Genomic DNA, 17,398 nt, shown 5'->3' on the forward strand with positions numbered 1-17,398 from the left:
TTGCTTCCGAAATTAGCATAGCGGTAGAAGAGTCTGTAGCAAAATAACTGGGAAGGGGAAAATTTATGAAGATATTCATAAACAATTTTTTATTGATTTTCCTTAAACCACTTCTTTAGAAATTGGTTCTTGGTTTGAATTTTTGTGCGATAAGAAAGCTGAATTTCTAAAGGCTTTCTGACAGAATTCTAGAAAACCAGAAATCAAGAAAGGGTAGCTTCTAAGGATAATTTCTAAAGAAGATTCTGGTGGACCTTTAGAATTTTGTTTTATTTGTTAATTCATTATAAAACTTTTTACTATCCTGTAATTTACCTGTAGAAAAAATATTATAAACTATCATTCATTGTACCATTGCCTACCCATTGTTCAACTTGCTTCAACATTTTGTTGTTTCTCCATCCTTCGCATAACGCTATGAGGAACCTCATACAAAAATCTGTCCATACTCAAAAAAGCAACGTTTTAAAGAATCTTAAAAAGGTAAATTATAAGAGTTTTGAAAAATTACAGAATTTTTATGCGTATGGTTTCTGATTTCTGAAAATCCATTAGGGATTCCTCAACAAATTTTAAAAGTAATGTAAAAGTTTCCACTAAGATTTAAATAAGAATCTCACATTTTCGCATTGAACTTCTACAGTACAAAAAAATAGTCGATAATAAAACCTTCGAAATAGTTTGTTTGGAAATTATAGAGGTAGGAAAAAATTGTTTCTACATCAATATGTTTACCATAGTATCATGAATCTTTAAAGTTCATACTAAATATTATATTGTTAACATGTTTCAGAAATTCTTAAATTTTACGGCAGGAATTGAATGATTTTTTTTCCGAATTATATTTAAGCTGCAATAATTTCAAAACTTTTGTTTCTTTAGAAATCTGATGTGGAGTGCTTCATAGAGGAATTCATAAAGCAATCCCTAAAAAATATTAAGTTATTCCATGAGTAGTTTTTGAACCAAAAAATTGAGAGTGTTTAAATTTTTATATGTTTTTTTTATGGAAGAGTCCTGAGTTTTTTATTCGCAAAAAATGGATTATTTCGAGAACCTGAAAGAATACTTGATGGAACTTCTGGAGATTTTTTTTAGAAGTTCAAGAATGAATTGCAAGTGCTTAGTGAATCTGATGAAAAATTTCTTCAATTAAAATCCCAAAAGAATCGTTAGTGCGGTTTTAAGAAAAAAAGAAAATGCTTAGATGAATCATTGGTATTTTTTTTTCAGATAAATCTACGAGATTAGTTCTCTTAGAAATCTCTGAACAAATTAATCGTGGATTTTTGATTATTTTCACGGAAAAGTTTTTGAAAGTATTGCTTAGTTAGGAATTTTTAAAAAATAAAAAACAAATAAAAATTTTCAAGTAATGCTAGATGCTGCACCTAGATTTTAGTTAAATCAAAAAATAATTATGTAAAAAAAATACGGATTTATTGCGGAAAGCTTCTCTGAACAACCTTGAATAACATTTTCCAATAAAATTTTTTTAACGTGCTCATGACATTTTTGTGGAATATTACTAGGAATCCGATTTTTTAAGAAACTCGATAGAGATTCTTCGAGAAATTTTCTGATGAGATCAAAAAGTCTGAGAATGATTCTCTTGGGGAATCCCAGAACGAACTCAATGAAAACTAGTAAGGAGTTCTTGAAAAAAGCCCTGAAAAGTACGAACATAATTCATGAATAAATTCCTGTAGGAATTCTCAGAGGAAACTCTTCAAAGCACATGATTGAATACCTGAAAAGATCAAAGACGAAATACAAAAGACAATCCTTGTGAACTTTTTGCTAGAATACAAATATCACTGATATGCCGCGAAATGAGACAAAATAAGAAATATATGAAATCGATACAAATCTGTAAAAACTACGAAATTTGTGAAAATCGTGATTATTGCGACCGACATTACTTCTGTAAAACAAGTATTTGCTAGGCCCCCCCTAGGCCCCCTCCAGAAAAAAATCCTAGCTACGCCAATGCTAAAAGTCTATTTTGATGGTAGGATTCCATTGTGTGAAATAGAAAAGAGGTAGTAAAGCGTTCGAATTTCCGCAGGTGTACCTCAAGGTTAAATCCTGGGTCCGATTTAGTGGAATGCGATGTACAATGACGTACTGAGACTGGCCCTTCCGACGGGTGTCAAGATTGTTGGCTTTGCCGACGGCATCACCCCAGTGGTCTATGGCGAATCGATGGATGAAGTAGAGTTGACAGTTGCGCACTCTATCTCCATAGTTGAGGACTGGATGCGGTCTAGGAAATTAGGATTGGCCCATCTCAAGATTGAGGTGATGATGGTCAACAACCGCAAGTCCGAGCAACGGGCGCTGATCTCGGTAGGTGATTGTACTATAGAGTCCAAGCAATCCCTTAGGCATCTTGGGGTAATTATCGATGACAAACTCAGATTCGCTAGACGTGTTGAATATGTCTGTAAAGGGCATCTACCCCAGACAACCAAAATGTACGTATAACGAAATCACCTGGAGGCTCTATATGTGCAAAATTTCACTTATAAGATGTTGCGAAACGGCCTTCTACGTACAAAAGTGGAGGCGATATGCGTGCATATATTATGTGATGAATAATAACATACAATGCGAGTGTATATTTATTCTACCGAAGTAACCTGCAATATTATGCGACTTAACTTATAATAACAAATGATGATTTGACAGCTGCTACGAATTGATCCGACTTACTTTGTACGTGTGTACGGGACGAAACAAAATGTACAAATGAACTCAGAAAAGAAGTGTTTTATGCGAGGAAACTCATCAATCTGACGAGTTTATCCACGGTGTTTTGCGAGTTTGATGTAATTAGTAAGAATAACCGAGTTGTAACGTGAACTTTCATGCGATTTCTGGTTGTCTGGGACGACTATAGGCGCTTTCGAGGTTGATGTCTGAGCTCGGCTTTACAGTCTTGTCTCAAAACACAAGCTCCTGGCAGGCGTTGCGCTATCCATATTAAGGTATGGATGATTAATCTGGTCAAAACTGCTTAGAACGAGCAGAAACCTAAAGCGGTAGGTGAGCACGTATAGGATCGTGTGATTAAGAGTAGCAAACGCATACCGAACGACTTCTAAAGAGGCAGGCCGTGAGTGTCATAGCCGGGATGGCGCCCATCGGTCCCGTCATCAGGGAATATGTTCAATGCTTCAACCAAAAAGGTACCAGAGGAGTCCGCAAAGCGTTTTAAGATACAACGCATAGAAGTTTGCAGCAAATGTGTCAGATTGGTCTAAAAGAAACCATGGGGAAGTCAACTTCCACCTGACGCAGTTTCTGTCATTACATGGTTACCACAGGTAGCACCTGCAGTATATTCTGTTTACACCACATGCAGAGCATGAGTTGGTTGTTTAGGGTCGTTTGTGAAGCGGCAATCGATATCGTGGCGCTATAGGAATGGATTGAAAATTGGGCATCGAGTGGCTACCTTCTACCAAGGTTGTGAACTAGGAATTAGTTTCATAGTGTTTGGTAAGATGCGATAACGCGATAGGATGTCAGCCAAACAATGCTAGGATATGTAAGATGAAGTTAAAAAGCCGTATCTTCAATTTCAGCATTATAAACGTACACTGCCCACACGCAGGTAAACCTGATGACAAGAAAGAGACGTTCTATACGCAGCTGGAACAAATATACGACGCATGCTCACCGAATGATACGAAAATCGTTGTTGGCGACATTAATGTACAGGTAGGACGAGAGGAAATATACAAACCGGAAGATCGAACAGCCTGTACGCCGTATTGAACAAGAAATGACAACGATACCTTCAATTTGTCCGAAGTCAAGGTTTTGAATTTACTCAGGTGGAGCATATCATTGTTGTGTGCCACTAGTTATCTTTTTTATCCTCTCGCTGTCTTTATGCAGAACAAATAGTGAGGTCACTAGACATCGGGAGAATTAAAGAGAGAACAAGTGGCACACAACAATGATCTGCTCCACATGAGTATATTCAACATATAGGTCCGAAGAAGTTTTGGGCTAACTCCACTACAGCAGCATTACTTTCAGTGACTCCGAATCAAAGAAACGACTGTTAAGACGACGAATGCGAGCAATTGAAGGATGAGGAGAATACTTCATGAACGAACTGCTGCGATGCCGCAAGAAAGCAAACAAAACACGGTACAAACAGGTCCGGAATCGACAGAACACGAAGAAAGAAGCGTCAGCAAGAATAACAAGATCGCAAAGCGATGGAAGAGCTGTTCTGCTCGGAAAATACACGGAAGATCTACAAGAAGCTGAGCTGCTCGCGCAAAGGCTTTATGCCAACCTTCTCACAAAAGATCGTGAGGTGGTCGATACGTGGCGGCAGTACTACGACGAATACCTTAATGGTGGTGTAGACAGTAGCGAAGTTGGAGTGGTAATAATTCTAGTAGCACGCGCAGAGAATGAGAGGCGTTCGTCTGCTTTTTTTTACATTTTATGACATACATACATAGTTGATTGGCAATATCGAGCAGAAGAACTCTGCACAAGTGCGATTTCAAGGGACGTACAAAACATAGACAAAATTTGTGTTGGTCCGCAAGAGTTCGATTTTGTGTGAATCGTACTCAATTCTGCGTAACTATTTTTAAGTATGAAGATAGAATAATTGATTGAACGGTTGAAAAAAAAAAAAAAACAAAAATCGTCTGAAGAAGACCAACTGAATCTCGCAGTGAGTTACGGTAAGGTGATGATCTTGATATTGAACAGTAGCATAAGATTGCTTTTGAGGAAGTAATAAGAAGAGAGAAAACATAAAAAGATTCAATTAGAAATTTTGTATTTAAATGATAAGTTTCGTGATTTGTGTTTTATCTTTGCTAAGTAGTTTAGTTCAGACTAAACATTCATGAAATATTAATAAATATTGTTGGTCATATCTGCCCTAAACTCCAGAATATTCCAGCTACGCCTCCAGATACACAAGCGCGATATATTAACTTTTAAAAACCTTTGCATATGGAAAGAAGTTCAGAGCAGTATGTTACTTGGATTTTGTTGTTGTTCTGAGCCATCCAACAACTTCTTGGAAATAAAGTGCTCTTGATAAATTATTTGACAGTCTGGGTCATCCAAAAACTTCCTAAAATGATTCAAATTCCGAACAGCTCGAATAAATTGTATTCAAATGAATAATTTGGCAAATAAATTTATCTAAACTTGTGGGCCTCGTGGCCGTTCGGTTAGTGTCGTCTGGCATTTGAGCGCATCGAGACTTTTCGTCAGGAATGTTTCGCGGCTGATCCACTGGAGCATGCTTGTCCGTTGTCTAGTGTTATGTTTACAGTCTGTGCAGCTAAATGGCTGAAGACGGTGTCCGTTTCTTTTTTATTCTACTGGTCTCAAACTAGAGAATCATCACTACTCCCACCGTATAACTTATATTGTAGAACTTAAAATTGAATTGCCATTGACTGCCATTTCCTCAACCAAATCGCCATACAAAAACCGAGTGTTCGGAATATGAGTCTGTTCAGACTTTGAGACAAAACGGTATGTTAAATATTGAAGAACTATGAATTTGATACATGTTCCGAAATTTTCCGAGATATAAACTTCGAATCTTGGTGAATAAGACGGAAGTTCCAAGCCCTCCAAGAACATCCAGCAGAGGGATAAGCCTTAAGATCTGCAAAATCTTCCAGCTCAATAGCTGATTGTTCGATAACCAATATACGTCCAGCAGACTCATGTTTTTACTTTTGAGAATTGTGGATTTCAATGGGTACTCGTCTTCATTCAATAACTTGCTGGAATATATGCCTTAAGATCTACGTGCGTACTAAGTGACGTATTGATAAATCATTTATGCAATACATGCCCATAAGGATTAAGTTAACTTCAGTTAAAATTATTCGTAGACAAATTGGATCAATCTATAAATTCGTGAGATATAAATCTTCAAATCTACGAGTAAAATTTATAATCTTGTTGAGAATTTTGACTTCCGTTCCTGCCCACAAAGGTTCAGATAATTTAACTACGTATTTCAATGAATACAACTGAAGTTTTTCTTTACGTGCGTGATAACTGGCATATTAATAGAATTTTAATGCAGCACATGCTCATAGTCATCCAAATGAAGTAAACTTTATGAAATCTAGGAAGAAATTGACCGGAAAAAGTTCTTTTTTGATTTCTAGGGAGCTTAACAGACTTTTGCGGACGTTCGCAGACCATTATCAACCTTCTTGGACCTTTGCAGATCTCCACGGATATTCACCAACTTGACATGATGCATAAATTGATTTTACAGCATCTGCTCGTTTGCGATCCTTCACAGACTTTCAAGGATCTAACTATGAAATATTCGGGGTTCAAGAACATCCGTACAAGTAAAGCCTGTACTCGAAAAAAACAAGAATTTCGGTGTGAATTAAAACAATACTCCATTTAATTATGTAAATGACTAAGGGTCTGCATAATAACTAACAACTATCAATAGACCACTGGTTACATTCGTAGATCCTAAGGCCTACAATGCAAAACTCCATTTAATTATATGAAGTGCTACAACAACTGTATTGTGGAAGAGTAAAGATGCGGGAAGGCTTCTCAGAGTGGGTGAAAACAATTTAAATTGAGGTAAACTGGAAAGAACCCAAATTTGGCTCATTCCACGGACATTCGATGCTCGGTTGGTGCGTCTCTCTCTGTTTTTGACAACAATGCTGTTGTGAGAGAAGCAAAACAACCAAACCGTGGGAAAAAACTGAATACAGTACTCATATATAAGTTTATATAGCTTATTTTTTGGGTAGTCTGACTTCTCCGTGTGAACTTTCTAATATAAGCAAAAAAAACATTGTAATGCAAGATAACTGCACAATGGACGATTTCATTAAGGGTCACCCTGAAAACACTGATTTTCAGCGTAAAAATATATCTATAATTGAAAGTTTCTAGCCACGTTTCAAATTTACATGCTGCTCTGCTTGATGTCAGTGAGCAAGTAACAAAGTCTCCTTCAAAAAGCAATCGATAGGTTTTGAATACTATTATATTCATATTTTGAATATCTTCGAAACGATATCACTTCGAACCAAGGCATTTCAATCAAATTTTAGAAATCCAGTATTTCTAGTTCTGATTTGATCGATTCTTCGAGCTCTCACCACCATCTCCACCGATGAATGGACAAACAACATTTTTCATTCTACAGTCCTTGATCTTCTCAGGTCACACTGTTCCACACACACGATTTACCCCACAACAAATGTCCTTCAGATTCCCACACACACAGTGCTTCACCATTTCTTACACCCTATCACTATCCATCCCCGTTTCCTCACCTTCCATCCGACGACCCTCACCCTCCTCTTCCGGCACGTTGAACTTCACACTGTGCGTGTTCAGATATCGCACGGCACGTTCAGCCAAATCTTCGCTAACGTCTCCACCAAACGAGCGGGCACCTTCGACGCGTTCTACACTCAGCCCACCGAACAGCGGGAAGCTTTCCTGCTGGTCGATTTCGTTGATCAGATTCACCATCTGCTGTTCTTCCTTAGTGTTCGACGCCGCCGCTACAGCGATCGCGACCGCCAGAATCACTACGGCACTGCTTCGCAACAGGAACATGGTTGAAGGTCGGGGTTGTTGGTTAGAAAAAACTTAAACTTCCAAGAACCGTTCGGTCGTCGGTAATTAACTAATTGCACTCGTTGCGTTGGCTTAAGCTACACTGATGGATTATTCGATATTACAAAGCTATTTATTGGAGTTCGATTTGGTTGGGGCGGCTTTGGGTCACGGAAACCGTCTGCGCATGCGATGTCCAATAATTCCAAAATACGCTGCCGGGGTTCCGTCCTCAGGTCAGGGTCCCGCAGTCTAAGGAGGGTGATGCGCGTGGGGACTCTTGGCTGGGTGGGATCCCAAGTTTGGATTTTGGCACTGTCACAACTACTGCCGATGAAAGCTAGCCCCCACGATGCATGATTAGTATGCGGCACGGATAGCCGATTCTTGCCGATAGTGAACTCCACGGCGGCGCATTGCACGAGCTGCGGGCTCGGTTACAAACGGTAAGACTTCCGAGAGTCAGCGCTGGTCAAAATATTTGTGCCAGAACGTGACCGAAATCGATAAGTGTAAGCGGGCTTTAATACCAAGATATGTGTGCTATGGATTGTGGAATGCTCCGGTCGGTGGTTTCAATTTCATTTGGATTATGATATGGAAAAGAAATTTTCCCAAATAGTTTGGTCGACTTATGATATTTGCATCTGACGGACGTTTTAAGGTTTCACACATGGATACCATAAGCTGGCAGTTGTGTGGTTTTCTTGTCGGTTAAAAGTAGTTCAACGTGTCTGTGGGTTTCTGAAATTCCTTCACGGTAGTTTTGCTCGCGAAACCCGCCAGAAGATTAAATGCGGTCATAAATCATTGCTTGAACACCGACGCATTCCACATTAAATTAAACAATCTCGTGCATATATTGTAGATGGGATTGCTGTTTGAAGACTTCATGTTCATATTTACCATTTCTCGCGACATACAGGTAAGTTATTGGTAAAATTTCTTATTTCAAACTTCAAACTTCCAACTTCCAGCTTATAACTTCCAACTTCCAACTTCCAACTTCCAACTTTCAACTTCCAACTTTCAACTTCCAACTTCCAACTTCCAGCTTCCAACTTCCAACTTCCAGCTACCAATTTCCAACTTCCAACTTCCAACTTCTTATTTCCAACTTCCAACTTCTAACTTCCAACTTCCAATTTCCAACTTCTTGAATCTTGAATCTTGATTCTTGAATCTTGAATCTTAAATCTTGAATCTTGAATCTTGAATCTTGAATCTTAAATCTTGAATCTTGAATCTTGAATCTTGAATCTTGAATCTTGAATCTTGAATCTTGAATCTTGAATCTTGAATCTTGAATCTTGAATCTTGAATCTTGAATCTTGAATCTTGAATCTTGAATCTTGAATCTTGAATCTTGAATCTTGAATCTTGAATCTTGAATCTTGAATCCTGAATCTTGAATCTGGAATCTGGAATCTGGAATCTGGAATCTGGAATCTGGAATCTGGAATCTGGAATCTGGAATCTGGAATATGGAATCTGGAATCTGGAATCTTGAAGCTTGAAGCTTGAAGCTTGAAACTTGAAACTTGAAACTTGAAACTTGAAACTTGAAACTTGAAACTTGAAACTTGAAACTTGAAACTTGAAACTTGAAACTTGAAACTTGAAACTTGAAACTTGAAACTTGAAACTTGAAACTTGAAACTTGAACTTCTCACGAAATCTAGAAATCATGAAACCCAGGAATCTAGAAATCCAGCAATCCGGAAATTTAAAAATCCAGATATTTAGCAATTTAGAAATCTGTAAAAAGCGGCATTTCAGAAAACCAACAATCTAACAAAACCAACAATCCAGAAAACCAGAAATCCAGAAGTGTTGAAAACAAGAAATCCAGAAACCTAGATAACCGGGAATCCAGAAATCTTAAAATCCAAAAAAAAAAGATGAAATCGGAAATTATAGAAATTCAGAATTCCATAAATTTCGAATCTGAATCATAAATTCAAAAATAAAAACAAGGATCCATAAATCCAGAAATTCAGAAAAATATCAGGAATCCAGATGTCTAGAGATTGCGAAAAAAAAAACATGAAATTGAAAACTCCCGAAATTCAGAACACCAGATATTTAGAAGTATAGAAATACAGAAATTCAGAAATCTAGAAATTTGAAATCCAGAAAACCAATAAATTGTGAAATCATGAAAACCAGAAATCCTTTCATTCGGAATTCAAAATTCTAGGAATTCAAAAGTTCAGAAATTTATCAATTCAGAAATCTAGTAATTAAGAAATCTAGAAAAACAAGAAATTGAGGAATCCAGAAATCAAGACATCTAGGAATCAGGGAATCTATGAATCCAAAAATTCAGAAGTCTTGAGGTCAATAAATCTAGAAATCCAGAAATCCAGATACACAGGTATCCAGAAATCTAAAAATCCAGTAAAACACGAAACACTCCAGAAATTTGAAAAAAAACAGAGATCTTGAATTCCAAATACCCAGAGATTCAGAAAAACAAAAAATTAAGATATCCAGAAATTCAGCAAACCAGAAATTTGGAAATCCTGAAATCCAGAAAATCAGAAATCTAGAAATTAAGAAATCTAGAAGAGCAAGAAATTGTAAAATCCAGAAAACCATAAATCCAAAAAACAGAAATCCAGTAATTCGGAATTCCAGAATTCTTGAAATCCAAAAAAAAATCGAAATTTATAAATTCAGATATCTAGTAAAACAAGAAATTAAGGAATCTAGAAAACAATATATCCGGGAATCAGGAAATCCAGAAATCCAGAAATATAGATATCCGGGAATCTAGTAATCCAAAAATCTAGAAATCCAGAAAAAAACATGATATCAAAAAATGAAAAAAATCCAGAATTTTAGACATTCCGAATTGCAGAAATCCAGAATTAATTATATTCATAAATTAAAAAAAAAATCCGGAATCCAGAACTTTAGAAACTCAAAAGAATAATCTAGGGATCCAGATATCCAGAGATTCAGAAAAACATGAACTTGAGAAATCCAGAAATTCAGAAAACCAGAAATTTAGAAATCCAGAAATCCAGGAAATTAGAATTATAGAAATTAAAGAAATTAAAATTCAGAAAAGCAAAAAGATGAGAAATCCCGAAAACCAGAACTCTAAAAAACAGAAATCCAGAAATTCAGAATTCCAGAATTCAAGAAATCCAGAAATGTAGGAATTTAGAAATTTAGAAATCCAGATATCTAGTTATTCAGAAAGAAAAAGAAACAAGAGATTGAGAAATCCAGAAATCCATTGATCAATAAATCCAGAAATCCAGAATACTAGAAATCTAGAAGCTTAGGAATCCAAAAATCCTGAAATCCAGTAGTACAGAAATTTAGAAATGCAGAAATCCAAAATCTAGATATCCAGAAATCTAGGAATCTAGAAATTCCAGAGATTCAAAATTCCAGAAATCCATAAATCTTTCTGAAATTCAGAAATTCAGAAATTTAGAAATTCAAAAATCTAGAAATCCAGAAATCCAGAAATCTAGAACAACAAATATCCTCAAATCCAGAAATCCAGAAATCCAGAAATCTTAATCCTAGATTCTAGATTTAAAGATTTCTGAATTTCTAATACCATCCATCTTTCAGAAAATTAGGAATTCAGAAATACAGAAAACCAGAAACCCAGAAATCCAGAAATCCAGAAATCTAGGAATCTAGACATTAAGTGTAGAACTAGCCCTCGTGCGTTAAAATACACTCAAATAAAGATTTAAAAAAAAAAAAAAAAGAATCTAGACATCTAGAAATTTCAGAAATCCAAAATTCCAGAAATTCATAAATAATTCAGAAATATAGAAATTCAGAAATCTAGAAACCCATAAAACCAGAAATCTAAAAAAACAGCAATTCAGAAATCCAGGAATCCAGAAATCCAGAAATCGAGAAATCCAGAAATCCAGAAATCCATAGATCCAGAAATCCAGAAATCCAGAAATTTAGAAATCCAGAAGTCCAGAAATCCAGAAATCCAGAAGTCCAGAAATCCAGAAATCCAGAAATCCAGAAATCCAGAAATCCAGAAATTTAGAAATCTAGAAATCCAGCAATCCAGGAATCCAGCAATCTAGGAATCCAGCAATCCAAGAATCCAGGAATCCAGAAATCCAGAAATCCAGAAATCTTGAAACCTAGAAATCTAATAATCCATAAATCCAGCAATGCAGGAATCCAGAAAAACAAAAATCCAGAAATCTAGAAATCCAGAAATCCATGAATCTAAAAGTCTAGAATTTTCAGAAATCCAGAATTCAAAAAATCCATAAATCTTTCAGAAATTTAGAAATTCAGAAATCCAGATATCCAGAAATCCAAAAATGTAGAAATCCAGAATCTCAGAAATCTAGCAATCTAAAAATCCAGAAAAACAAAAATCCGGAAATCCAGAAATCTATAAATCTAGACATCTTGAAATCTAGAAATCTAGAAGTTCAGAAGTTCAGAAATTCAGATGTTCAGAAGTTCCGATGTTCTGAAGTTTAGAAGCTTAGAAGCTCAGAAGTTTAAAAGTTCAAAAGTAAAAAAGTTAAAATGTTCGGAAATTCAGAAGAAGCAGTCCTACCCTGAAGGATGTTTTCTTGTTTTAGGATAAAATTTCCCAGTTTTGAGGAAATACAGTTCACTGCTCCAAAAAATAAAAAAGAAGTGGAAATCTTTTATAAAACCACCCCATTGAAGCACCCACCCGAGTCAGCTTTCTTTCCAAAGTGATGCAATTATTTCGCACACGTACTTATCGCGCGCAAGGGCTCATTAACCAAACTGCTTGACCGTAGCCATCGCGGTCTCGCCATCTGCCGACGACGCGACGGGACCAATACCACCACCATAACCATACTCAGCCCTCAACGCAACGGTGCTGCTGGGACCTACAATAATGCAATGTGTCATCGCACGTACTGCATACCGCAACCAACTTGCTGCAAACAATGAAAATCCGGCTTTCTTCCTCAGTCGTGATCCGCGGACTGCGCTTATCGGCGCGGTTTCGCTGGTTGTCATACGTGGACTCTTCATGAGGGAAGGCCGCTACGCTATCAATCGCAGTGACGGTTGTGCGTTTCTTGGGCGAGGACCTTAGCTCTCACCAAAGGTCAAGCGAGTCACCTCTGAACCGCAGCCAAGTGCCATCGGGGTCAAGCATTTTGCGCAGTTAATGTCATCGTTCTGATGATAGTCACGCTGAAACGAAGTTTCACAAAATTGAATGGAAAGCGCAAAATCGAGCTCTTCTGAAAAAAAACACATCAGGTTTGTAATATTACTTCTTCTTCTTCTTGGCATTACGTCCTCACTGAGACAGAGCCTGCATCTCAGCTTAGTGCTCAATGAGCTCTTCCACAGTTATAAACTGAGAGCTTTCTTTGCCAAAGTTGCCATTTTCGCATTCGTATATCGTGTGGCAAGTACGATGATACTATATGCCCAGGGAAGTCAAGGAAATTTCCATAACGAAAAGATCCTCTAACGACCGGGATTCGAACTCAGACACCTTCAGCATGGCTTTGCTTTGTAGCCGCGGACTCTTATTAATACACATTGAAAAATCAGCTCCTGAATTGTTCTGGATGTGAAAAATAACATACATGTATGTTGGTCCAGAGGAGCCAAATTTTATGATACTTTACTTTAAAGAGTACGCTACGCTCTGTTCCCTATGCAGTGAGAGTTAGACAGGGAAATATTCGATACTACAATTCAAAAGTATTGGATACAAGTGGGTATTCAAATTTAACACATTTTCTCCAAAATTTGCGGTCGGACGGTGAAAATTTCACACACCAAGTGTTGTTAAAATTACGCAAGGTCAATTTTTGTTCTTTCAGGCTTAGCACAAAATTTAGAACGAGATATACTCAATATTCAGCATAAGCTATAAATTTTATAATGTCCCAAAATAATTTAAACACTGATGAACCGTACAGAAAACCCAGCACTGTATAAAAAAAACAGTGAAAGCAAGGGATCGCAGCAAGAGCATCTTCGGTTGAAGACGTAAATAAAAAGCGGGATGACACATAATATTATGGAAATCAAACTCGGAAAAGGGCAGTAAAATATCATCGAAACTCTCACGCCACTGATTGAGGAGCAGAGCAACATGGAATGCAACACCGTTGACTAGCGATTTTTATGATTGGTTAGTCTCACGTTTGGTTTTGAAGGGTATAGGTATGAACCATATGAATTCAAATCCCACTGACAAAGGATGAATTCCGCTTGAACATTTTCTGGATTTCTCAATGCACACAGTGAAGCAGATTCTGCTCCAGTACCCATGCCAGAATAAGAAAGTATGGTAGCTGATATTATGCAAGAATAAGAAGGTATTAAACTAGTATTGGAATCCTATATTGGCTTATCAGATTTCCATTTAAGAAAATGGTTTCTGCTTAATTCCATTGTTTTTACAGTAAGTATAAATCTAAAGCTTTCATTTCACTTATGTTTGGAATACATAATACTTTTTTGCATACCTATTTAGCAGAACTATACTAAAAGCAGCAGGCTTAAATTCTGGTCCTGTAGAAAACTTTTTTGGTGTAAGAAAATTTGTTAATTTCTCAGGGTATAGAGTATCTTCGTGCTTGCCACACGATACATCTAGCTAATCTTGAAACTTTGTTGACTACAGGGTAGCGTCATGCCATTGCCGGGTGTATCATAGAACTCCATCTTTGTTGGCCTTAGGCGACACTTCTCCATTTGCCCCGAAAGTTCATGGTTTTCAGGTTCATGACCTTCCACGAAGCCACCGATTTCCACCTGGTTTCCTGCTGCACTCTACATAATTTGGACCCTCTGAGCCATTTTTCGATTTTTCAGTTTGAATCAAACGACCAACTCAGTTTATTTGTCATTTGGAAATATAGGATTGTATATCATTTGTATCAATCTTTTGTGCATGGAAAATGTCTTTATTTTGACTGAAATTAAATAAATTCAATTAGTCCATCCATAAAACCGTTGCAACTCGTTACACACTGAAATTGAAACCACCAGACATTTTTCGAATGTAAATATAAATGTGAACTTCCCTCGGTTTTGAATGATTTGACTTTGCGCAGGCATATTAAACAAACAGTATCTTTTGTCGAATGTAAATGCCGGGGGCTCGAAATATGTACTTCGAAGGTGGGATGTCCAAAGTAATGAAAAACAATGAAGTGTATTATTTCCGTCGTTTCGTGGACCATACAAAAATGCTTCAGCATTTTTATTTTATAGATGAAACTTGTCATTGCATTTTGGTATATACTTCGACTTGGTTTCCGCTGTGCAAGTAATAAATTGGAACGAAAACCTAAAAACACTTTTATAAGGGGTTTAATTTACGACCCTTTTTTTCCTGTTCGGAACATAACCACTGCGAACAATGTTTGATCTATTGTAGTATATCCCGTGTCCTTTGTTTAGTGCATGTCGTGTTACTTTGACACTATCGGGAAGTGATAAAGTATTCCTTTTTTTTTGCAGTTGTCTTTCTTAACTTGATCACAGGAAAGGATTCTAATTGAAAGGTTCCACTTTATATACTCTTCGAAGAGTGTGGTGGCTACACTCTCCACAGGCGCGCCTCTTTATCAGTCAAAATCGGATCCCTTGGTAAAGTCAAGAAATGACACCGATATTGTCCATGCATCAGAACCCTAGTCCTTACCATGTGCTTCATTTTAGTATAACTAATGGACAGGCCCAGAGAGGGAGCATATGACATTTGTGTACGTGTCTAGTCTACTCATGCACAATAGAGTGCGGCTCATTTTTCGAATGTTCTCAAAAGCAAAAAATGAGCACACTAATTGAGTTCTTGAAATCGAATCAAATAAAAGGAGAAACCTTAAAGTTTGAGCCAAAATTAAAGTTAAGAGGTGGCGAAAGCAACTCGAAGTTGAATTTTCAAGTTTTTAAATAGGACGTTCAGTGAAATTTTCATAACTTTCTTGTTTTCTTACCAATCGAGGCATAATTCTCCTCAAAATCAAATGCATGAAAAGTTTGTTGGACATTACATTTGTCTAACTTGTGGGAGTTCAAAAAATACTCTGAAGGTGCTTTCAAAAAATTCTTGATAAAATATCTAAGAATTACTCCAAGGATTCCAGAACGAATTTCTCAAGATATTCGAAAACAATTCCCTATGAAGATTCCATCAGTAATTCCATCAGAGGTTTCACCAGTTTTTTTAATTCTAGACGGATTTCATGCCAACTCGACAAAGGGATTGGCAGTACCACTTCAGAATTCAATGGAACTTTCTGGGTGTGAAGACTATGTGAAACTATGATACTTTGTTTTTTTCAAAATCGATCTAGACTAACATTTGGAAAGGGTCAAAGTTTTTTTACCTTTCATATAAACCCGTATAACTCGAAAACGATAAAACCTACAATAAAAAGTTGTATGGGGGATTGTCGTGAAATTTCCTGACGTTTTAGAGAAAAAAAAATAAAAAATAAAAACACATTTTCTACACTGAAAAAAAAATATTCAAAACTTTAAAGTCGATTTAAAAAAAACAGCCATTTCAAATCTTGATCATCATTAAGCAAAAAGTTTCGTAGTTAAATTTACTAAAAGTCGTCCATTCATTGCAAATTGGGTATATTTTAGAGAAAAAAGTTTTGACAACTTCAAAAAATTTAAGTACCAAACGGAAATTTATTTTTTCAAAGATTTTGTTTTAAACCGTCAAATATGATTGTGTTTTCAAGTGATAAATGAGTTTGAATCAGAAAAAAGATTGTATTTTTTATTGTGAATAGTTAAAAAACGGAATTATACAGTTATTATGTTTTTTAAAAGCAGGCAATGAATGGACTTCGCCTCTGCCTATGAGAAAATCAACTCCGTCTAACAATCCGACGGATTTTTATGGTTTGAAAAGTATCACAATAGTATTGCAAACATTGAAAAGTAACAACCTTATCCATACCCCATTAAATTCTCATCTAGAACTAGTTTTGTGAAAAAAAAACTAACTAAACGTTCCTGCGTTAAACGCCAGATGAATAAGAAATAATGAATATGTTTGCATTGTTATCTACCTAAAAAAAGTTGATAAGCTCATAACTCATGATTTTATTTGCAAAAAACAGTCTGCTTTTCTACGAAACAAAAAACAAGGTTAAATACTGGTAGTAAGCGACTTTTCTGAAAATTATAACGCTGCCCAAGGATATCACTGGAATAATTTCCAAGCAACGATACACCAATTCTAGATTTACCATAAAAAAGATAATAAATTGGAAAATGTTAGTTTTATCATAATATCAGACCCATGACACAGTAGCAGTTCAGCTATTTATTTCAAAATTGATAAATTTTGTTAAACAAATCAAAAGTTATTTTTAAGTCAGATGGAGCTGCAGCTCATTATAAACATAAAAAAAAAAAACTGTCAGCTTATGTAATTTCAAGAAAATACATGGATTGGAAGCAGCGTGGCACTTTTTTGCCACATCCCACGGCAAAGGCCCCTGTGACGCTATTGGTGGCACTCTCAAGCGAATGGCAAAAAGAGCAAGTCTTGCAAAATACTATGGAAACACAATCGCAACTCCGCGAGAACTATTCGACTGGGCAGTGAAACAAACTGATACATGTATCACCAAATTAAATTTCTGTTATATATCTAATGAACAATATGTTAAAATACATTTATAAGGTTTAATCACCGCATGACTTTATTATTATAAAAATTTATTGGCTTTTTTCGGTGAATACAATACCTATACTCAGAGTGAAAGAGAGTAACGAAAGTAATGAAATGACA

At 36.3% G+C, this 17,398-nt stretch overlaps 1 protein-coding gene across 1 annotated transcript; it reads right to left on the reverse strand.

Annotated features, from left to right (window-relative positions):
• Nucleotides 1-7,293: 7,293 nt before the first annotated feature.
• LOC110680903 lies at nt 7,294-7,617 on the reverse strand. Its single transcript, XM_021856689.1, has one exon. The coding sequence runs from the start codon at nt 7,615-7,617 to the stop codon at nt 7,294-7,296; it is 324 nt and encodes a 107-aa protein (XP_021712381.1).
• Between the last annotated feature and the right edge of the window lie 9,781 nt (nt 7,618-17,398).

This window comes from Aedes aegypti, unplaced genomic scaffold, assembly GCF_002204515.2.
Source record: "Aedes aegypti strain LVP_AGWG unplaced genomic scaffold, AaegL5.0 Primary Assembly AGWG_AaegL5_hic_scaff_1988_PBJ_arrow, whole genome shotgun sequence".
Lineage (NCBI taxonomy): Eukaryota > Metazoa > Arthropoda > Insecta > Diptera > Culicidae > Aedes > Aedes aegypti.